Genomic DNA, 22,744 nt, shown 5'->3' with positions numbered 1-22,744 from the left:
TCCTCTCCTCTTTATCTGTAATGTCGGTTCTTTGAAATTCAGTCTTCTCTAATGAAATTCCCGTTTTGTTTGGTCAGACCTAGCAACCCTCCTTCCTCTGCGCTTCCAGACAAGTAGTTTTCTGGAAGCCTGTCCTGGCGCTTCGTGGCACCCCGGCACTGCCGCAGTCCCCAGGGACGTGCGTGGTGCCACCCGAGCCATCGGGGTCACCTGGGAGACACTTGAGCTGGTCCCCTTGAAATCCCTCCTCTGCAATGCTTCGTGGTCCTCTGGAAATAACGAGGTGCCGAGTCCTGCTGGGAGCTGCTCATCTCGGGGAGCTTTTGCAGGGAGATGGAACCAGGAGCCAGCGAGGACCTTCCCCACCTGCCGAGCGGGAGGAGGCCGCGGCGCAGGGCGCTCCCGCAGCCGCTGAGGAGGACGGGCGGGCGCGTGGAGCGCCGCGGAGCCGGGAAGCGCTGCCGCCTTCTCGGCACACGTGCTGCTCATCCCGGGCGCGTTCCCGGTGCTGGGAGCGTCGGGAGAGCTCGGGGAGCGCCGCGAGCGCAGCTGCTCCGGCCCCTCCGTCGGGCGCCCCGTGCGTCATCCCGGGCTCCGCTCCCGACCCTGGCGGCTCCGGTTCAGCCTCCCGGCCTCGGTTCCCGCTCTGGCAATGGGGGATAACGGAGGGTTTCGACTGCCGGAGCCTCGGAGGTGCTCAGTTTCCATGGAGACCAGGCTTCAGTTACTTGGGCATCTGATGTGGAATTCTGGCTTTTCTCTTAAATCTTGATTTTCTTAAACAAAAGCTTTCTATGTTTTTTTCAGGTGACCGCTCTTCTCGTGGCTTTAGCCCCAGGTGCTGGCCTCTGCCCAGGCACTCGGAGGAGGACGCCCGTGGGCGGCTGGTCCTTCCGCGCTGCTCCCGCGCCCGCCTCGCGGTTTGTTCCTTGTTTTGTTGTTTTGCTCTGTCCCGAGCGAAGCAGAAAATTGCGATGAGGAGCCCGGCGAGCAGCACCAGCCGCGCCGAGTGTTAAATATTCCCTTTCAGTGCTGCTTGAAACGGCATCAGCAATTCACATCGGTCTTCTGAGGCCACTTCTTGTTGCAGGATCCTTAATGAAGTCAAGCTAAGAAATTTGGCAGGCAAAATGTCATCAGAGCCCCTCATCTTCCATTCTTCTTTCCTGCCTTGCTGATGGGAATCTCCTTTAGCTCTCCAGGAGACTTTGCTTTTCTAGCCCTGCACATCATTAAAAGGGCAGGGTCTTTGAAGCCTCCGTGCTCGTGTTATCGGCCCCGTGGAAGCCTGACAAGATCTGCTGCTTGCAGGGCTTTTTTTTGGTTTCTTTGTTTGCGTGGAGAGTCGAGGGTGTCCGGAGAGGACACGGGCAGAGTTGAGGCAGTGCTGGAGGGCACCCGGCATCCACCCCGGGGTCCCTCCTCCTCGGAGGGTTTCCAGCAGCACAGGAGGCTTGTCCTGGACACAGAGACCTGGATTCGCTCGTCCTCCATGGTTCATGGCTGTGCTGGCTGCCGGAGCGGGGAGAGGATGGAGCAGGGATACGGCTGCTTTAACCTGCTCCCGTTGGCACGAGGCAACAGGGCTTTGAGCCCCTGTGAGCCTTTCTCCAAGCTGGATCTCCTGAGCCTGCTGGGGCTGCAGCACCATTGCTAGGGAGCTGGCGAGGTGGGAAATTAAAACAAATCCCCTCTCTGCCTTCCGGGCTGCTCCTCGCTGCTGGTGGGAGCAGCTGCCGCCTCTGGTTAGGCTGATGCAGCCCGGGGGAGGCCCTGGGCTCGCTCAGCCCGCGGCCGCCTCGCGCGCCCGGCGGCTCCTGCCTCCATCTCCTCCCCTCCCGCTGCTGCTCCGTAGGATCGCGGCGCATCCGGCTGGACGGCGGGAGGGCTCTGCCGAACGCTCCGGATGGAGCCGGGCACCGGGGATCCCGCTCCCCTTCCCGCTGAGCCGGCTGCTGCCGGCCGGGGTGGACAGGCTCTGCAAAATTCCTGTCCGCCCAAAGAGCTTCATATTTTATTTATCTGCAGAGAGCCCAGGCAGGCTTCCTGCCTCGTGCGTGGAGCAGGCTGGCGGGGAAATCGGAAAGTCGGATTTCTGCCTTTGCCACCATCTTGCTGTGTGGTGTTGCTGGCGTTCGCATCCCTGTGGTCCTGGATGACTCTTTGGATGCACAAGATGGAGCGTTTGGTGCATCTGTAAAAGGCCGTGGGTGAGAGACTGCTCCACAGGGAGGGCTTCGGTGATGGGAGTTACATGGGGAAGCGGAAGGGATGCGATTGGGGCTCCCCTGTGGGTGCAGGTTTCGGCACAGGCTGCTTTCCTGGCCACGTGCATCTTCCCTGGTGATGGGGAGGAGAGGAGGCAGCTCCTGGAGGCAGGACTGACAGATCCCTGGAGGAGATAGGAGATTTCCAAAGTCTCACGTGGAAATATCCAGGTGCTAAAGGACCCAGGAGCTGCCGGGAGCTCTGCAGGGACCTGCTGCTCCTCAGAGAGGAACACTGGAGGGAAAGGCTTGGAGAAGCAGCGGGAGGAGGACCGGCCCAGTGCAGGGGGTGCATTAACTGCCATGCAGAGCATCCTGGCTCCATTCCCTGCATTTTGGCGTGTGCTAGATGGGAATGCAGCGAGATGCCGCGCTGCTCCGGCAGGGAAGCGAGGGCTGCGTGCGAGCGAGCCGGGAGCGGAGCCGCTGCAGCCTCCTCCGCTGGCTCCGAGGGCCCTTCTCGTGCTTGCCCAACATCCTGCCTTTCCATCCTCAGCCCTTTGCAACCTGGAACCGCGGCCTTTGAGGGGCAGGAACAAATTGCGACAGCTCCGTGTTAACTGGTTTAGTTCTCACAGCAGGTGGGGGGAGATGCTTAATAAACGCAGGAACGCCTGGGAAAAGCGATTAGTATCGTGTTTACGGACCGGGATAATAAAGCTGTTGTTGGGGTGTAGCACACAGCCAGATAATCGTATTAACTTGATGCTTATAAGGCCTTTCCAATAAGGTTGTGGTCCAAGTTGGACAATTAGGGAGGCTTGCAATTGGGTGTGATTTATCATTTAATGAGCTCGCAGGCAGCAGCTCTTTGTTTGTCGCCTTGTCCAGGGCCGCTGCAGGAGCAGAGGGTGCCTTGCTCCTCTCCCCTCCTTGGCAGGGACTCTACGTCCTCCTCATGGAGCTGCAGCCGAGCAGCACGTTCCAGCTCTCCCCAGTCCCGGGATCTCTGCAGCTGAGGATGGAGAGGTGGGGTCGAGGGGGTCCCCCCACACCAAAATCCATGGGGATAACCTGCTTTTCCCCGGAGCTCGTGGGGGCAGCTGGCGGGCGATGCCGCAGCTCGCGGGGTGGCTCCCGGCTGGGTCCGGAGCCTGCGGAGCGGCGGCACCGGCGCTGACGGCAGCTGGAGGCTGAGCAGTGTCAGGCCTCTGTTTTCCGTGGGGAAACGGTATCTTCACATAAGATGACAATATAATTTTGCAAAGCCTTTCGCTGTTGCCTGTATTTCCATGTTGGGTGTGCGGTTGTCTGTTAAAGGAGGTGGCATTTGAAATATGAAGTTTGACAGCTGTGGTTAAGTCTAACGTGACAGCCCGCTTTCTTCTTACTCATAGCGAGCTGCGATTTATGCAATCCCCCCGGGAGTGGTGTCTACAGCAATAGGCATCTCTCTCCTCCTTAAAAATAATTTAAAATGTAATAGCTTGTTATTATGCACTTCTGTTCCGCAGGCGAGGGCTCGTGCAGCGAGGCCGAGAGGAGCAGGGTCTCTCCGGCTCCTCTGCAGAGCGGACCTGGAGGGATCCGTATCCCGTATCCCAGTGTGTAACGCTGATCTCCAGGGCAAGTTCTCAGCCCATCCGTGCTTGTCCGCTTCATCCTCCGGGTTTGTACCTGTGTGAGGGTATATAGTTGTGCACCTTGGGCTTGTCCCTGCCAAGCAGTCCCATGTGGTGGGTGTCCCCAGCTCCTCCTAGCAATGGACGTCCAGCTTCCTTCCCTAAACATCCCTTCTCTGCAGGCCTCTCTCCCTTCCCTGCCCTCCCTTTGCAAGAAACCCATTTTGGTGCCCGGGGACGGTGCCTCCCGTGTAGCTGAACAGCCGTGGGGACGAGGGGAAGGAGGAGGAAGGAAGAGGCCGAAGCTGCTGCCGGTTTTTAATGAATCCCGGCCAGCACAGTGAGCAGGGTGACAACGCGCGTGGACGCTGTGGCCTTTGGGACGTGTTTATGGAAGGGCTGCCTTGCTGGCCTCTCTGTTTTCCCACCTGGATAAAGCCCGAGCGCCTTGTTCCAGCTGTGATGCCCTGCTCCGAGCCTGGCGATGCCCGGGGTCCCTCCTGCGCCCTCTTGGCTCCTGGAGGAAGCTGTTCCCTCTCCCTGTGGCTGCTCCAGGGCCCCACTGGATTTGGCGGCTGTAAGAGGAGCTGTCAAACCGCTTTGCTTCCGTTGCCTTCATCTGGCCTAGCCAAGGAGGGGTGTTGGCAGCTGAGCCACGTCAGGCTTAAATCCACCCAGCGGAGCTATGGCCTGACCTTGGGAAGGGCCCCCTGGCTCCGTGCATTCCGCAGGGTTTGTTCCTGCCCCTTTGGAGGCCGCTCCGCTGGGGGCGGCAGCGGGGACGTTGGTGGCACCGGCGCTGCCGGGCGGCCCCTGCCCTGCCGTGTCCCCAGCTGGTGCGGTCGGGTGGCACCTGCTGCTGCTACGTGCACGGGCCCTTGTTTGTGGGCCTGGAGACTGGAATTGCAGCGAACCCGCTGGTTCTGTAGAGCCCTGTAAGCCTCGGAAATGAGGCCGCTGTGTTTGCTTGGGGGTGTCATGCTGTAAGATTTGCAGTCCGTATCCCGTCTTATGAGGTAAATCCAGCGCTTTAGGAGTATCCAGGATGCAGGGACATGGTGGTAGCCTCATCTTCCAGAACCGCCCTTTCCCTGCTCGCGTGGAGCGGCAGCCGCGTGTGCAGAACTTGCTGCTCCCAGATCGGTCTGTGCGAGTGCGCGGGGCAGGATGCCGGCACGGACCCTTGTGTGTGGGGAAAAACGTACTGGGCTTTGGGCTCGCTGCATCCTCCTGGGATTCCCTCGTCCCTGCTTTGCACAGGGATGATGCGGCGAGCACAGGGATTGCTCCTTGCTCAGTGCCATGGGGGACCTTTCCAGGGGTTCCACAGGGGATCCTGGAGCAACAGGAGATGTGGGGCGAGGGAGTCCAGGGGCTGTTGGGTTAATCCCCTGTTGAATTAACACAACCTCCTGTGATTCATTTTTCATTTTGCTGTTTTTTTTTTTTTTTTTTTCCTTCCCCTTGGCTCAAAAGTCTAGTTTGGTGAAAAGTGATGGAAAAATCTCGCTTCCCCATCCTTAAGTGATTTGTTGCATCAGGAAGCCCGTTTTAATGTCACTATTAAGGTTTAATGATCGTGCTGCTGCCAAGTGCAGCAGCAAGCGCAGGGATCTCGGCAGCCGAAGCCCGTGTGGGCCGGGCTGTGCAGGCACCGCCGAGCTGCAGCGCCCGGAACATCCCGCGGATCCGGCGAGCGGAGAGGGGCCCATTCCCTGCAGCCGGAGTGGGAACGTGGTGCACTGGGCACCCCGGGCTCTGCCCTCCTGCTTCACCCGTCGGCAAAGGCGGCCTTGGCTCCTGCTTCCACCCCTGACCCGCTGCTCCGTGCCTCAGTTTCCCCCTGACTAATACCTGGGCAAGGACCCAGCGCTGCCGAGCGAGCAGCTCTCATCGCAGCTCACCGGGACCCTCAGGGAAAGCCATTGCCACCTTCTCACCCGCACGTTGTCTGTCTCCTAGGTCATGTTGGCAGCCTCTTACTGGTCCCTCCTGGCCCCGGCTATTGAAATGGCCGAGGAGTCTGGAAGCTTCGGAGCCTTCGCCTTCTTCCCCGTGGCTGTTGGCTTCGCCCTGGGAGCAGCTTTTGTGTATTTTGCCGACCTGCTCATCCCTGTGCTGGTAAGTAGATGTTTAAGCCTATTTCCTCTCCCATCCTCAATCCAGTTTTCTCCTTCTGGCAGTGTTGGGATTTATGGAGCTTGGAGCGTTCCCTGTGGGTGACGCTGCCTTTGGGGACGCTGTCGCTGCGGGTGGGCACGTGGTGTCCACGCTGCGCTCGCCGGTGACACCTGCACATACGGCGTTGGGTGTCTGCTCTCTTCCTTCCCTGTTGCAGTGTTTTCACTCTTGTGGTTCTGTTCTTTTCGCTGGCAAAGCTTTCCAGGCTGTTCAGGTGTGACCTGCTGTCTCGGCCCAGGGGTTTTATTTGCAGAGCTGCCGCTCCTGTGAGCGTTTCCAAATTGAACGAGCCTGTCTGTGTTACAAGAGTGTTATTAAAAAATAAATAAATCAGAAGCCGTTGTGCTCGTGCAGCTGAAAACATAAGAATGTCTTAGCAGCCTTTAAGAATAGCTTCAAAAACTTGCAAAGAACAACTTTGCTTGTAAGGGGAGGTTGTTTGTGAGAAGGATTTCTGGGCGAAGTGCAAGGCCTCTCCTTTGGGGAATGGTTGAGGGCAGCTGTCCTGCCTGCTGGGACCCCGTGCCAGGTACCGAGTCTCTCCCAGCAGCTGCAGGCGAGATGCGTCCTCAGCGATGAAGGAAGTTGCTTGGCATTTCTGTTCCAAGGTAAATGGATGCGTTAAAAATAGCGCTGAAGAAACGAGGCTCGTGCAGGGCCGGACTGCCGGGAAGGAGCCGGCTCTGCGCTCGCTCTCCCAGCCTCGTGCCTGGCCCCTCCGAGCAGCTTCCCGGCCGTGTCCCGCACGGGGCAGCTCTGCTCGGGGCTCGCCGAGGTGACGGCTCCGTCTCACCCGCGGCTTTTCCCAGCCGGGAGCTGCAGCCCAAGCCAAGCCCTGGGCTCGGAGGAGTGGGTTGGTGCAGGATTTGTCGAGGCGCTGACATCGCGTGCAGCGAGGGCGTTGGGAGCCTGTTGCTGTCCAAACCCCGGCTCTCGTTTCTGCTTTTCGTGCCCCGGGGTGTCCTGCTCCAGCCGCTGGCCCCGCTCTGCGGTGTTTGATCAGCTGCCGGCAGCCACCGCTTCCCAGCAGGGCAGATAAGGAGCCGGGGCCGGCGTGGCGGGACCGGAGGGACGCGGCTGGGAAAGGAGATTCCTGTGCCGCAAAGAGCAGGGAGGTGATGGCGGCGACCGGAGCAGCGACAGGCGCGAGGGTCCTGCTGCTACCCCCGCGCACCGAGATCCGCCCGGGACAGGGCGAGGAATGTGGGGGGCGTTGGAAGCCACGGGAGCCGCCAGGCGCCTGCCCAGGGCTCTGGGGACAGGTGACACTGGCTCACAAAGCGCCTCCCTCGGGGCCTCTCTTTGGGGTTTGCTGGGCACGCGAGGGCTGAGCGCTCCCGTTCCCTTTGGACATTTAGCTCAAGGGTGAGGGTTGAGCCGCGGTCCCCGGGGCCAGGCGGGCAGGGGGCTCTGCAGAGGCTGCAGGTGCCCTTGGTGGCAGCGAGGGCCCCGTTCCGTGCAGGCTGGCGCTGCACCAGGGCGGCTTTGCTGGGTAGCAGCAGGTAGTAAAAGCTTTTAAGGAGCCCTGCTGGCTGGAGCCCGGCCCGGCGGCCCCCTTGGCTCTCCCGCGCGGGCGCCGGTGGTCACTGAGCCCCGGCTGTTTGCGGAGCTGCAGGGGGAGGGTTAATCCGCTAAGACAAACTGCTTAATGATGCTGAACAGGCGCAGTCATTAAATTCCTCACAGAAGACAGATCTAATCTATTGCATCTTTATCTTCCCCGTTTCCCTGCTGGAAGCCTCCAACGTGTTTGCTCATGTCCCCCCATGCTGTGACGGGATGGGAGATGCCAGCCGGGTGCAGAGAGCGAGGCCGGGGCCGAGACGGACCCCGGAGTGTCTAAACCAGGGTCTCACCTTTATTTTGGCAGCCAGCCCCTTGCACACAGGGCAGCTGGGGCTCCCGTGGGGCGCGGGAGGCTGCGGCAGGGCTGGCGCTGCAGCTGGGTGTTGCTGCAGTTCTGGGAGTGCCTCCCTGCTCCCGAGTGACCCGCCGCTCTCTCCGCTCGCTGGTGACGTGGAGCAGGTTTCTCTCCTTGCTTTGCTCCGTCTCAACGTCACAGCTGCTCTTTGGGTAGGAACGTGGCTCTCGGTTGGTGTTTGGAGGAGGTTCCACGCGGAGAAGGGCAGCGGATGAGGGGATGGGAGACGATGGCCTTGGCTCGGACAGGGCCCGGTGCCGAGGGTCCTGCAGGCCCCCTTGGAGCAGAGCGTGCCTGAAATCCCAGTGGGAGGGCAGAGCCCGCGCGGTTCCGGTCACCGAGCAGCTCCCTGAGCTCCTGCAGTGCCAAAGAGCGCTGGAACGAAAACTGTTATTCCCACGGTTTGGGTCCGTGCTGCAGCTCTGCTGTGTCCTGCTCTGAGCAGGGAAAGCCGCTCGGAGCGCGGTGCAGCGGGGCGCTCCTGCACGCACCGTCCTCGCTGGGTGTTTTTCTGCTCAGCTCGGCACAGGGTTTGTTTTTTCTGTAAATCAATGAAGCGACACGTGCTGGGCAGCCGGGGCCGTGGGTTTGGAGCGAGCAGCAGCCGAAGCGGCTTCCGCAGCTCGTCCGGGTGCTGGAGCAGCAGGCAGGACCTCGGGCGGGTGTCCAGGCAGGCGCGGGGCCCTGCAGGCTCCTCTTACTCCTGTGCCATGATTTAACGGGCCAGCTGGAGCCGCTGGTGCCGCTGCGGAGCGAGAGCGTTTATAGGAGAGGCTGGATCTGGGTAGCATGCTCAGAAATGGGAATCTGCCTTGTTTTCCTGCCCTTGTCTGTGCAGGTTTCCTGGGCGCCTCAGAGGCCGCTTCCCATCGCTGCTGCCCTCTCGGGCAGGGAGTTGCTGGCCTGGGGAGACGCTCAGATCCCATGGGAGCTTGCCAGCTGTTTGGAAGTACAAAGTTGGGAACCGGGCGTCTCGCACGGCAGATTTTGAGTTATTTTTGGCGAGCTCTTGGGAAGGACTTGAACCTGCTGAACCGCTGCGCGAGGGGCACCCTCCCGTTTGCGACCGCGGTGATGCCCGTGGCTCAGCCCCGCGCGTAGCGCGAGGGTGTAAATAAATCCCCTCCTAAACGTGCAGGTCACGCACGGGGGGAAGGTTCGGAGCGGGGCCGGGGCGGCCGCAGCCTCCGCCTTGGGAGCGGGACCGGCCTCGCGCGGCTCCACGCTGGGGAGGCTGCTGGAAATCAAATACCAGCGCGTGCCTGGCGCACCGGGCAACCGGAGCGGCGTCGCGAACGCGGCCGATACGGGAGCAAAGCGACCAGCGACCGCGGGGAGAAACGCTGCCCCAGGAGGGCTGCGAGGGTGGCAGGTCCCCGCGCCGCGGGTGTCACGTTGTCACCCGCGCGCCCGGCCGAGCTGCCGGTGATGGGCCGATGGTTTTGTGCCGCGCTGGGTCTTGGCGCGGGTCTTAATTTATAACCAGAATAAAGGCTCCTCTTATGCAATTTGCCAGTTCCTGGGAGGCATGCCCAGGAGAAGGGCCCTTTCTTAGTATGCTTCTTCCTGCTCATCTGTGAGTCCTAGAAAGTTAATTAGCTGCACATCCTCATTGCGGTAATAGGTAGATTTTTTTTATTATTACTGAGCATTAACCAAGGGAAATGCCTGTGTTTGTGTTTGCAGGCTTATTAAATCCTCCGGCCCGGGGCCGCAGGCTGCTCGGAGCGACGCAGGGAAGCAGGGTGGAATTCCACCCATCCCGCAGGCTGCCTTGTGCATGATTTGTGCCCCTAATCCCGGGAAAAGGGTGAAATAAGCGGGATTTGGCAAGGTGCTCGTTGGTTGGCTTTACATATAGTGACTTTGCCCCTTTTTCCCTGCAGCTTGGGGATTCCTGGCAGGTGAAATTAAGCGCTCGGAGGTGTAAGTGATGGAGAGAGGGAAGCGTGCCGGGAATGGGGATCCCTTCATGCATGCAGATGAGAGCAGGAGGCCACATGGGCACCAGGAGAGCCTTTCCTTCGCCTTTCCTCCACGTGTGAATTGGATGCAAGGCAGCTAGAAATGGCCAAGGGTTATCCAGGCCGCCCTTCCGCTTGTTTTCCATGGCCTTCTTGGCCCCTTCCACCAGGGGGAAGGAGGGATCTCACTCCGACCGTGCAGGGAGGGAGCCTTCCCGGGTGCCTCGTCGGGAGGCCGGGCAAGGTCTTCCTCTTGGAAAGGTTCTTCCCCTTCCAGCTCCAGCACCAGCCTAGGAATTGGAGCACCTGGGCAGGATGCAGCAAGGTGGCACCTTGTGTCCTGATAGAGATAAGTTAATAAGAGGCTCTTGCCCCAAGCCAGAGGAGAGGGGACATTTAAAGCAAAAGGGCAGGAGGGGGGCACTAAGTTGTGATTACACTGATTTTTCCAAAGTGGAAATGGTATGGAGACAAAGTACTTCCACTGTGCAATTTGTCAGCTGCTTTTGATCATAGCTCTGTCTTTTGCATTAAGTATTTTAAAAACCATTACCCAAAAGCCTTCAAGCTAGAGCTGCCCCGACCCCAGTTTGGGGCTGCCCTCCCATCCTGCACTCGCTGGGTCTGTAGGGGCGGCTGCCCGCGTGGCCTGCTCCAACATCAGTGTTTTATGGGCAATTAGGACGGGAAAAAATCATGCTGTAAAAACGAGCTGTGAGTGGGAGACCCTGGCTTAATTCCTCATGTCCCGGGTGCTCCTGCACTGCCCGGTGTTTCTGCACTGATGCCCTTGGTTTTGGGAGCGCGGGGGCTCAGTGCTGATTCCCTGCATGGGTTTTGCAGCGCAGGGCTCTGCTCTGCGCCTTGGCCTCTGCTCGCTGAATTCCAATTGCTGCTCGGGGCCTGGCCTGGAATTGTAAAGGAGAATCAATTTTGTGAGAAAAGACACGCTGGGCTAAGAGATCTCCTTCCATATGCCGGAGGAGTCGAGTGCTAACGGGAAGAGGGATATGTTGTGAGGAATGTATTGCTGGGAGAGATGGTTTCCTTCCATCTTGGGCAGCATCCGAGTGTTTGCTGATGGAATTTGCTCCCTGTCTTTTGTTGTTTTAAGGCTCGTGCCTGCGGGCAGCAGAAGGCAGCCAGGGAGCCGCCTCGGCAGCGGATTGTTCTCCATGTGGGTGCAGAGCGGAGCCGGAGGGCTCCAGGTACCCGGGTTCCCTGGAGCCGCAGGTATCCCAAGGGATATTCCCTGCTAACCAGCGTCTTCCTGGCTTTCCAAATTGGCAGCCCTGCTGGAGACGTGTCCAAATCCTGCCGGCTGCAACGTGCTGTCCCTCTGCACGCTGCCTGCAGCGGGGAGAAGCTCAGGGGGATTCGGAGGTGCCTGCGTCCCCCTTCTGGGCCCTTGCTCCCGTCCACACGATCCTTCGGGATTCCCGCACCCGCTTGGCATCAGGCCCTGCTCGCATCTATAAATGCAGGGGTTGGAGGAATCCGTGAGTCACCCGGATTCGCTTGAAGAAGAAGATCCATTGGAGAGGAGCTGCCAGGAGCCGGCGCGTCCCCACGGCAGGGACCGCTCGGCCTTGTCCCCCTCCTCGAGGCACCTGGACCGCGGGCTCGGGAGGGGGATCCCTTCCCCATCCCAGCCTCTCCGCTTGCCCACATCAATCCCGTCTTTATCCCAGTGTGCAGGCCGGCGTGGGCGAGCGCGGGCGCCCGGGCCGCTGGCCGTGCCGCGTGCGCGCCGCGACGTGCTGCAGCCGGCGTGTGAAAATCCGCACCGTGCGTCGCCTCCTCCGCCTTTTATCATGCTCCAATTATCTAGGAAAGGGTGAGAGTGATGTGATTTTAATCTATTATTCTCAGGCTTCAGAGCTAATGGAAACTGAAAAACTACCTGGATGAGCCCAGTCTGCCTCTTCCGGGCTATTTGCGGGCTCGAGTGACTCGTTTTGCTGCCTTGCCTTTGTACGTGTCTTTTAAGACCCATCATGAGTTTGTAGGTGAGCTAAATATCACACATGTGAATAAATGGTATTTAATGAGTGGTTAGATTCCAGAGAAGAAGATGCAAGCGGGAGGGGAGCAGTGCTGCAAAGGCCTGCCATTCCTCAGTCAAATTTTGAGAACGCATTGAATTTTGTAGAGAAAAAGCCGTTTTGGGTACCCTTCAGCTCCTTGCTGGCTGTTGTTTCTGGCGAGGGTGTGCAGCGGGTGTTGGATGTGCTGTTGTGGGGTGTTGGGGGTGCCTCGGGAGCGAGGGATGGATGGAGGAGCCTTGGAGCCACAAACACCCTCCGGGTTTGGGCTGTGCTTGGGGCTGGGAATTGGGTGAAGGAAAACCGGGATGGTTGTGCCGCATCCGCGCATGATTCCCTGTCGGAAATGGGGACCTGCGGTTTGCCTGAGCCGGCCCTGAGTGAGGGGCCACAGTGGCTCTTGGTGGCTTTGGCAAAACAAGAACAGGGAGGAGAACCGGATCCCGATCCCTGCGCGGAGAGCCCACGGAGGAGGGAGATGCTGGAAATTGGGCTTATTCCCTTGGATTTCCTGGGAAGAGGCTGGATTTCAGGGGACCTGCTGGGCTTTGTGTCATTGGATTGCGATTCCCTCGAGAACTCGGGGCGAGGGCAGCTCCAGGGGCTGCCTGGGGAGGAGGCAGCGACGTTCCCAGCTCGGGATTCGGCTGCCTCCGCCGGGACCGTCCCCCAGGCAAGATTCATGGCCCTCCGGCTTGCGAAGAAAGGGAAATTGCTTAATGTCTCCCTGGGGGAAATTAGGCAGTTCCTTGTCCCTCGTTGCACTGCTTTCTTGTAATGAATTAGCCATAAATTAATTGGGCTAGTTGATGAGAGCGAAGGGCCTCTCCTGCGATTTATGACACTGCTCTCCGGGAAGGTGTTCCCGGATTCCCGGCTCTGCCGCCGTCTCCCCTGGGTTTTGTCGCCCTTTTGGTGGTCGTTGCAGGTGACTTGCAGGGCTGGCAAAAAAGCAGTGTCATTTGATGTCACTAAAGAAGATGTCACAGCCAAGGGATGATGTTTGTCTCCTGGGGACCTCATTGCTCGTCACCATCCCCGAAGGACCCGTGTCCCTGGCGTCCTGTGTCCCCAGCCCTCATGGCCTCGTGCCATGGAGCAGCTGCCAGGCTTTGCTTGCTCTTTGCCATTAATTCCATCTACGCTGTTAGCAAATCATTATGGAGAAATATTGTGCAAAAATGAGCTGTTAATTGAAGTTTTGTTTGCTTTTTTTTTTGTTTTTCCTTTTACTGTTGCAAAAAGCCTTGCATAAGAAAGGACTGTAAAAATACACGTTGCTGTGTTACAAATACACAGGCTGGGGGAGAGGCAGGAGGGAGAAAAGATGCAAAACTGCTCTTGATTAGGCTTTAATGAGCGTGTGGAGAGAAAACCTCGTTAATCCCATCCCAGGCTTCAAGGTTTATTGCTAACAATTAAAGCCTGGAAGCGCCGCGCTGGCCGAGCAGCCGCGTCCTCGGGAACGTGTCCCGGAGGCTCTGGCTGTGGCGGCTCCCATGGGATTATCCGAGCGTTTTATCTGGCTTGGGTTGGGAGCGCTCCCGGTGGTTGCAGCCAAAAGAACTTAGACATCTGTGATTCTGTGCTAAACGTGGGTTTTCTTCCTTTTTTTCCTCTTTCCCCTTATGTATGGAGGGGCTCCTGCTTGGGAGGAAGGAAAAGGGGTGCAATATTGTGCCCCCTTCTGTGTCCTTGAGGGAGAAATGACTTTTTTGGTGCTTTTGGAAGGGAGATGAGACTTGTCTGCTCTGAAATGTTGCTTGGGGGAAGCCATTCGTGCAATAAGTAAATTTGCTGCTTGTGTTACGAGGTGTCTCTGAGCTTTCTGGTGGCAAGGGGGTGGGTGAGCCCTGTCCCTGGCTGTTACCGAGCTGGGCTGCGCTTGTTTTGCAAGGCGTTTATTTATTTTTCCTGGATCGCATGGAGAAAGCAGCAAAAATATTAGCAAGCTCTTGTTTTTGTAAGCGCAGAGGTTGCAGAAACGTCCCGCTTTCTGCCATGCAAAACATTGCTGTTGCAAAACACCACGTTTTGCAACGAGCCCCCTGGGTTTCCGCCAGCCCTGGGGAATCGCGTGTGCTCCGCGCCGCGCCGGCCGCCCTGCCCGCCTGGCTGCCAGCAACATTCCTGCTGGATTTTCCCTCCCTCCTAGAAAGCCCCAAGCCCTGAGTGAGACGTGCCAGCACCAAAAACATGCTTTCAATAGGAGTGTTGGCCAAAAAGATGCATTTTCATGGCTCTCCATCCTGCCCTGCTCTGCGGTGCCCGGCGGCACTGGTGCTGTCAGATGCTCTCCTGCATCTCACCCCTCCGGTATCCCAAAATCCGACACAGGCACCTTTGCCTTGGGGTGGCTGGGGGACAAACGCTCTCTCTGCTGGCTCTGTCACACGGGTCTGTGGCACAGATGTCCCTGCTGTCCCCTGGCCCTCGTCTGCCGTGACGCAAAGCGGCCGTGATTTATCCCGGCCCCGAGGGGCAGAGGCGCCGCCGCGTGCGCTCCGGCAGAATTAGGAGTTATCAAAGCAGCTCATAATTAGCAGTGAATAAAATGTCCTTGCAGTAGCACTCCATTAGTTAGAGATAAACTGATACCAGCCTTCCCTAATGCTCTCTTAAGCGGCCCTGCTCCCAGGTGTTAGGGGCAGTTCTGGTGCCAGGTCGCTTGGAGCTGCGTGCCGGCCGCAGCCGGTGCCTCCCGCCGTTCGCGATGCCGGAGCGAATCCCACGGAAACACTGGGTTTGCCTGGACCTTCCCTGCCGGTCATGGGAGCTGCAGCTCCGGAGGGGATGGGATTTGGGCTGGTGGCAGCTCCTGGCTGCCGTGGTGGCCCCGGGGCTGCTGGTGCCCACCCGGAGCCCGAGCACTGGGCATGGCTTTCCATGCATTTTTTTTCCATGGATATTGCTCCGTGCAGCCCCTTCTCAGCACATCACAGGTTCATCGTCTCTTCTGGCCTCCTTGGCAAACCTGCAAGAATCGCAGTGCCCGGCCTCGCAGCAGCACCTGGATTCAGCCGGCGCCTCCATCCTCCCGTCCCATCCTGTGTATCCACCCGTGTCCTTGGAGAAGAGGACGCATCCTCACCTGGAGCTCTCCTCTGGGCTGGCTCCTGTGTTGCCGTAACCAGCTGCTCCGGTTCCCTGCAGCCTCCCTTGCTGGAGGAGGTGTTTGAGGCTGCCCTCGTTGCTGATTTTCTTCCAAATCATCCTCGGAGTCCCGTCCTGCTCTGCCAGGTTGGAAGCCCCAGCCCCGCACTTGTGCTGGCACCGGCTGCCCTGGGAGCCCACGAGGCAGATGCCGGATGGCCATTTTTATTATTATTTTTTAAAGAAAAAAGCCCCCGAAGCTGTATTTTTAAGCTGTATTTTGGCTCTGGAGCAGCGTGGGCAGCAAGCAGGAGGAGCTAAGTGTCACCATGGGGCCTGCAGCATCTCGTGCTCGCTCAGAGTGTCACACGCGAGTCCCGCGGGGATGAGGGAACCCTTGGTGACATTGCTCCACGTAACACAACAGGCTGATGCTTTGTGTGCAAACGGTGCTCTTAGATAGCCAAGTCATTTCCAGGGGAGCTGTCTTTTCTTCCACGTGATCCTATTACATGTTTTTTGAATACTGACCCATATACTCGCCTAAGAGAAGGTGGAGATTCGGTGCTTTGCTAAGTGCAGCCGTTGGTTTCGTCACCAGAGGTGGCCTGGGCGCTGCGCCCGTCACCGTGGCCGCGGGGCGGCGGGTCCGTGCGCGCTCGCGCCGAGGGCTGCGCTCCCCACGCCACCTCCTTGCTCCAGTTATTGCTTCCTGCTCTCCGCTCTGTTATCGCTTTTTCTCTTTTTATAAGCACGGAGTGAGAGCCTCTGGGCACCATCAGGCCCTGGCTTATTACTGTCTCTGATGCTGTTTGTGTTAGCAGCCTGACAGGTCAGAAACATTTCTCTTTTCCTTTAATAAGGTGGTAAAGTTCACGCCGGCTCTTTTTCCTGCGGCAGCGCGCGCGGAACGTGTTTGTGCATCAAACCTCTCATTTCTGCTGCGTCCGGGGAGCCTCTTCTGGAGATGCCGGAGCACTTATTGGGTTAAAAGCAGGAGAAAACGAAGTTGAAGAGCAGCGTCCTTGACCTTCAGCACCTGCAGGGTTCGCACTGAGCGATCTGCACCCAGCCAAGCCCGTGGGGTCGGGGTTGCTCTGATGTGCTGGGAGGGTGGCGAAAAGCAGGTTATTGAAGGGTGTCCCTCATGGTCCGGTTCTTTTGGAACTGTTTTTTAAAAGTGGGGTTTTAAATCCCCGTGGTCTGCAGGGAGGCCGGCACTGCTGGGAAGGTCCCTTTGCTGCCGAGTGAACCTGGAGCCCCCTTTCCACGGGGAGGGACCCTGGGGGTTCCACCCTGAGGTCCTAGCGGAGGACACGTCCTTCCCACGGCAATTCCCAGGCGGTCCAGGATGCTAGGAGCAGAGGGGCTCGTTTCCACGCGGATTAGCTGTAGATGGGCGCAGCTTTCGGCAGTGAAAGCAACATCTGCCCGTTGAGCACATGTGGGATGTGTGGGGAGGCAGGAGCCGTCCCTGCTGTCCCCACAGGGGACGTTTTCCTCTGTGCTTGTTCCGAGAGGCCGTGGAAGGCGGCGAGCTCCCCCTTGCAGCTCTGCAAACAGACGCTGGCTCGGCGGGGGCTCCCGTGGCCACAGGAGTTTTCCTCCAAATCTTCCTGCCCAAGCCTCTCGCTGCCTCGGGCTTTTGGAAGTAATCAGCCCCCGTGGTTATTTCAGTTAGCGCTAATTAGCGGCACGCACTAATTAATGGGGGTTGACTTTCCTCTTTCTAATGCTTTTTTAACCCACGGACACATTCCAATTAAGGGACCCATGCAGGGACCCGAGTGAAATGACTCAGAGCGCTCGCAGCTGGAATAAACCGCGTGCTTTGCTGAAGGTCACTAATACCGCCGCAGCCGCCCGTGCCCACTGGTGGGGACATGGCCTGGCCTCGCCACGAGCATCGGACGCCTCTTCCAGGTCGGTTTGATGTGAGCGGGTCCGTGGACGCGCTTGATGCACCGGGAGCAGCGGCGCTCAGCGCCGCTCTGCGTTGGTGCCACGCGGCTGGCTCTGCCCATGGGCGATGCTGGGGTGTGCAAAGCTGCTCGTGCACCGTGGGCCGTAAGGCTGGCACTGCCCACGTGCAAGGAGAGCCCTTGGCCATGCCCTGCATGGCGTCCCCTGCGCCCCTGGCGATGTGGGGCATTGGCAAAGGGGGAGGCTGCTGCGTGGGGAGAAGGACGGGAGCATCCCATGCCACGCGTGGGCATTGCCCGGGTGTGCTTAGGCTTGGTGGTGTACAGATCTGGCTGGAGGTGCCCATGTTTAGCTCTCCCAGGGCTGCCCTTGTCCTTGCAGGCAGTGCTGCTCCCTTTCCGGACGCGGGGTCATGTCCAGCTTTGGCCACGCCGGGCTCCTTTTGCAGGACGGTTTCCTTTAGGTGCTTTCACGTGCAGGAGGTGACAGCAAAGCACAAATGCAAGGCGCAGGGCAAGCCCAGAGTTCCCCTTTTTGACCTTTTCCTGCTCTATCAGGACTGGGGGGCGACGCTGACGTTCCTGTCGCTTCTCCCTGTGACGAGCTGGGAAACCTGAGCACCTCTGCCCGCTGTGTCCGTGCCCGGCGCCCCTCGTGTCCCTGGCGCGCGGGTGAGCGCGGGTGAGCACTGCACATTAAAGTGCAGCAGCCGACGCAGCGCCCCGTGCTCTCCATGTTCATAGCAGCGCTCGGGCTGTGCTGGGCGAAGGAGGGGAGAAGGGACCGTTTAGTTATTCATCTTTAACCTTTATTTTTGTTTAATGTGACCTTGCTCGCGGAGGCTCTTGTTACCGGCCCCGGCTTGTTCCCTGCCATCCGGCACGCTGCTGCTTCCCTGGGTGACCCTGCCGTGGCCAGGAATCCTGCTCCAGAGACCTGGGATGCTCGCGGAGCGGGCCCCCTCTCCCAGCCATCTGTTAACACGAAGGCAGAAACAGCGTCTACCATTTTTTTTTAACTATTATTATTATTATTATTATTATTATTGGGGTTCTATTTGGAGTTTTTTTTGGCTGCTGCAGATATAGACCCCAGTGCATCCTTGCATTGCAGCTGATTTTCAGGAGGCTCCTGCAGCAGCTCCCCTGGCAGCGACGTGGTCCCCATCACTGTGGGGAGGCTGCCCAGATGCTCTGCAGCCCTCGCCCGTAGCTGCAGCTCTTGGTTCTGGCCCTTCTCTGTTTTTGGAGGTTATAAGTGGCCTGCTGGTGCAGGAAGTTTGACTGAGCCCTTGGGATGTTCCCCTGGGATAACACAGTGTGGCTCTGGGCCTCATTCCCAAGTTCCTCGTTTTGTTCCTGAGGAAACACATTCAAGCCATTTCCTTTGCAAACTCGACCTGCCTTGAACAAACTGTACCGAGGTGCAAAACAAACTGCTCCTGAGGTCAGCAGGGCCTGAGCGCCCCGGAGCACCAGGCCCTCTCGGAGCACAATCTGAACGTCCTTGTGCGTGCTCCTGTCTGGATGTAGCGCTCGCTCTTCCCAATTCCCACCCGGATTCCGCACGAGGTGGCTGGGACAGCCCAGCAGCCTGGCGCTCGGCAGTGGCTTGGCAGGGCTGGCAATAGCCAGCGTCCTTCCCGGCTCTGCCGGTCTCCAGGTTGATTTTGGGGTGTTTGTGCATTTGTTTCTTGCTGCAAGCACACTGCAGGTTTGGGGTATTGCCTTTCTCTAGCTCACGCACGTGCCCTCTGCTCCTGGTAACCCTGTTTTTATTGATGTTTCTGCTGGAAATACACAGTTAATACAAGGAACCAAACCACATGAGCCAAAGCTGCCCTGAAGATGGGCCAGGAGAACGCTGGTGGGGAGATGTGTGAAAGACCTAAGTTTCTCTCTTGCATTGCAGGGTTTCAGCGGACCTCCCCACGCAGCCTTTGCCTTGAGCTGTGGCCCACGAGCAGTGAAGGAAAAATATGAGCACGAAGCCACCCACGAGCCGGAGTACGAGAGCGAGCTGTCCATCCGGATAGGTAGAGCTGGGCTCCATCCAGGCAAGCATCCTGTCATATACCCACCGCAGAGCGGGCGGGCGCAACGCCCCTGCCAAAGTGGCACCTAGACTGTAACGTATGTGGTTGAAATTAGATCGGTTTTGACTTGTGCATGCCCAGGGCGCCTTCTTTCCCCGTTCTGGATCTCTGTCCGCGCAGCCTGGCTCTTGCTGCAAGAATCCTGCCTTCTCAAAACCACTTGCATGTCTGTCCGTGCCTATGAATTATTGGTAATTAGATATCTCGTCCACCAGGGAAATGAAATCATTGATTTAGCTTGAGATAAGTTTATCCTCAGCGTGGGCGCAGGGAGGGCTTAGCCTGCCCTTGCCGACTTGTGTCACATTGGAGGTGACCCATTACAGTGACCCTCAACCACCCAACCTAATTATAGACTATGACTGGCAGTCGTTTTGTCACTCCTTATGCTGGAGGTTAATAGAATTTCAGCTGCCAAAGTGTGGAATAAAATGTCTTGTTGACAGATATTTCTTCTCTACATGGTTTCTAAAGGAAAAAAAAACCTCCTTATCAAAGGTGGTGGAAGCTGGTGAGGTTTCCCAGTTGTGGGGCTGGGATATGTCCCTTTCTAAGGCCTGGATCCTGCTCTTGTTGCCAGGCAGAATTCACCTCATGCAAATTTTCCTTGTCTAGTTAACAGCTTTTCAGCAGACAAAAGACAATGTGGTTTAGTAAGTGAATCTTACTGCTCTCCTGCTTTTTCTTAGTTGGAAAGAATGTGAAATGACACTTTACAATTTCTGGAATATAACTGAGAGCAGATTGAGATGAAGAAATGACCCCCTTCTTGCAAAGAATTGCATTAGCCTCTTAAATCAGGTTGTGTTATTTTACTCCATTGTATAATTGCATTTTTTTTTTTTCATGAAGTGGTTCAAATCCACAGGGTCCTTCAGGTTTTCAAATGTCATCCTGGAGTTTTCCAAAGGGATGGAAGGATCCCTTGTGCTTGGCTCCAGTGGCTTTAAGGATTTTGATATCTTTAAGCTCCCAGGACAAGTGCAGACTTGAATGCTGCTTCTAGCCCTGCAGTCAGGAAGGCTGTTGCAAGGTTTTTGATATATTGTAAGGTCAAAACACTACATGCAACTTATTTTTTTCTTTTTTTAAAAAAGTAAATACCCCTGCATTTTCCAGTCCATTAAACTGCTGGGATTTTATGTTTTCATCGTCTCTTAGTTGCAAACAAAAACAATGCAAATGGTTTTGAGAATAGAAAATTTCCATTAGGCTCTGTTGGTTTTCTTTCTCGGGGGAAATTGTATTAAGGATCTACAATACGTTAATTCTCTTATTGTCTTTTGCTGTTTCATTCTTGTGCTTCCGCGATGCACTCGGTGCTTCCAGCAGCCGCCCCGTGCCCTCGGAGCGGGCTGCGCGCTCCAGCTCCGTGTTCCCGCCTGTGCTCTGGGAAGAGCTCGGGAACATCATGGATATTTTCTGAGTCTAACGGGTGCGTCTTACTGGGACACTTTAGGCTTAATCATGGCTGAATTATTGATCCTTACTTCATATTTACACATCTTAAAATACTAAAAACGGTGGAAAGAAGCAAAAATCCCAAAGCAAGCCCTGGAATGCCCTGCGTTTGCCGTGGCTGCACAGGGATGCCGCCCAGCAGAGGAGGGGACCTGGCATGGAAAGGGCTGGAGGAAGAGGGAAATGCAGAGTGAAGCATCCGAGGTGCCTGTGGTCTTGCTGGTTGGGATTCAGGGGTGCCCACCTTGCTTGGGGGGATCCTTGTAGAAGGGTCCTTTAGACCTGTGGAAAGGAGGATGGAGGAAACGCAAGGATTTGGTCGATCCCTCGTCCCTCTGTTGGGCGAAAAAAGGCTGTGTGAAGCAGAGCACGGGCAGATCTGGTTTGAACTGCAGGGAAAAGTGTGTGTCTAGACACAGTATTTAAAGAGTGGGATAATCACTAGGCTTTAATTGCTATGAAGTGAAGAGAAGCCAGCCTTGTCTTCGGTGTCTCTGGGTAGGAAGCAGACGTAACGGTGCCTCTGTGCCTCCCTTGGCACAGGCTGGTGCAAACGCAGAGGGTTCTTGGTTTCTGGTGCCGACGGGTGAAGCCTCCTCCCGTGCTGCCCATGGGGACCCAGGAGGGGCTCAGCCCCCAAACGTCCCCCCAAGAGCGGGGACGTGTCGAACCACAGGAGCTTGCAGACCTGCAAACGAGGGCAAAGACTTCCAGCCAGTTCACTGCAGGCTGCTGCTTCCCTGGAATTCTGCAGCCCCGGAGGGCCAGCTTCCCGCCCTGGAAGGAGAGCCGCGTGGGACACGGGTGCTGGGCGCTCCTCGGAGGGGATCTCGCCCCACGTCGCATCGAAGCGGTAACTCCAGCTCCTGGAAACGCTGTGTTTGGCAGGGCAGGATGTTGATGCCTTGCTGTGTCCTGGTGCAGAATGATTCATGCCGCTCCAAATCGGATTACGGAAGAGTGCGAGGGCAGCGATGTTCCCCAGCAGCCTCCTCCGCCCGTGCTTTAATATCCCCCTGCAACACTGCAGGAGAAGCCCTGTCCGTGTCCCGGGAAGAGCTTTCTAGGCAGCTTGTGGTGGAGGATTTCAGAGCAGAGCAGCCTGCAAAGTGCCCAGGGTAAAACAGGGTAAAATCGAGTCTCATCCCAGCTTAGCACCGGGACCATCCCTCTGCCCTGGCTCCAGCCCACGGCTGCTCCATGCTCCAGCTGCCGGGAATGACAGGGACGAGGTGGTGAGCTGAGCTAGACGCTGGGGCAAGTCCCTGGCAGGTGTCACACTGTGGTCCCCATGTCCTGGGTGCTTAGTTTGCTTCTCACAACAGAAGGGTGAGTCCCTGCCGAGCAGCCCGTGTGCCGAGCTGGAGGGATGTCCTGCACGTGCAGCCTCGTGCCCTGGGCACTGCGGAGTTACTGATGTTATTAAGGGGAATGCGGGTTCGTTTCAGTAACTCGATTGATTTTTGGCAGAGCGTGACTTAGGGAACGGCGCTCTGGCATTGCCATGTCGATGCTCAGCAAGCAAATCCATGCGGGAATAGTGATTAGAAAAAGAAAATACCAGTGTTTGAAATAGCGTGCTTAAGAAATGAGATTTCATTAAACTTGCTAGTTAAATGAACCGTGAGGCTTGGGGGTGCCGTAGACGAATCCCACTACGTTTAATTTGTGTTTTCTTTCTTAATTTCGCCCTGTTCTGTCAGGCAGCAGCAGCACCGTGCAGCCCTTGGCCGTGGAGGCAGGACCTGGTGTTTTGGTCGGAGCGCAGCTGGAACGGACTCTGGCCCTGCCGTCCTCCAGACCTGGCCTGCGTCACCTCAGCTGCATTATAAGCAGTTTTATACTCTGATTTTCCACCGCTTTCTGAGGATTTCAGCGCTCTCTGCGTTGCTTTTTCTTTTTCTTCCCTTTCAAAGGAATTATTGTGCATCAAGGTTGTGCCGTGGAGTACGGAGGAGAGGAGCAGGCTGTGTGCACGTGGGGTTGTTCATCAGCGCCTAGATGGTTATTGTTGCCTAATGATGAAATAAGCTTCTGGTGAAAGGAAGAGAAGGAGCTGGTGAGATAAAGAGGCAGCAAAACCCTCGGAGATGAGAGCAAGAGAGGGTTGAGTGGAGGGGCTGGTGTTTGTGCTTTGGGAGCCGTGTGGATACTGTTTGCCTCTCATCTGCCTGTGTCCTTGTAGCCGTGAAATCCATTCTTTGCCCTGCTCCGTCTGAAATACGGGTTTGT

The 22,744-nt window shown here is 57.3% G+C and overlaps 1 protein-coding gene across 1 annotated transcript in view; it reads left to right on the top strand.

Moving 5' to 3' along the window:
• Nucleotides 1–22,744, top strand: part of LOC148593613 (zinc transporter ZIP11-like) — a 55,763-nt gene that overhangs the window by 2,739 nt on the left and 30,280 nt on the right. The window contains exons 4-5 of the mRNA XM_088530156.1: nucleotides 5,792–5,950; nucleotides 18,868–19,012. Of these exons, the coding sequence (XP_088386282.1) occupies nucleotides 5,792–5,950; nucleotides 18,868–19,012 (304 nt within the window). The remainder of the gene's footprint in view (nucleotides 1–5,791; nucleotides 5,951–18,867; nucleotides 19,013–22,744) is intronic.

The sequence above is a fragment of the Tinamus guttatus genome, unplaced genomic scaffold, assembly GCF_059628265.1.
Source record: "Tinamus guttatus ecotype Peru unplaced genomic scaffold, ASM5962826v1 Tinamus_guttatus_pri_ptg000363l, whole genome shotgun sequence".
Taxonomy (NCBI): domain Eukaryota; kingdom Metazoa; phylum Chordata; class Aves; order Tinamiformes; family Tinamidae; genus Tinamus; species Tinamus guttatus.
The sequence above is the reverse complement of the archived record's forward strand: the minus strand, read 5'-3'. Positions and strand labels throughout refer to the sequence as shown.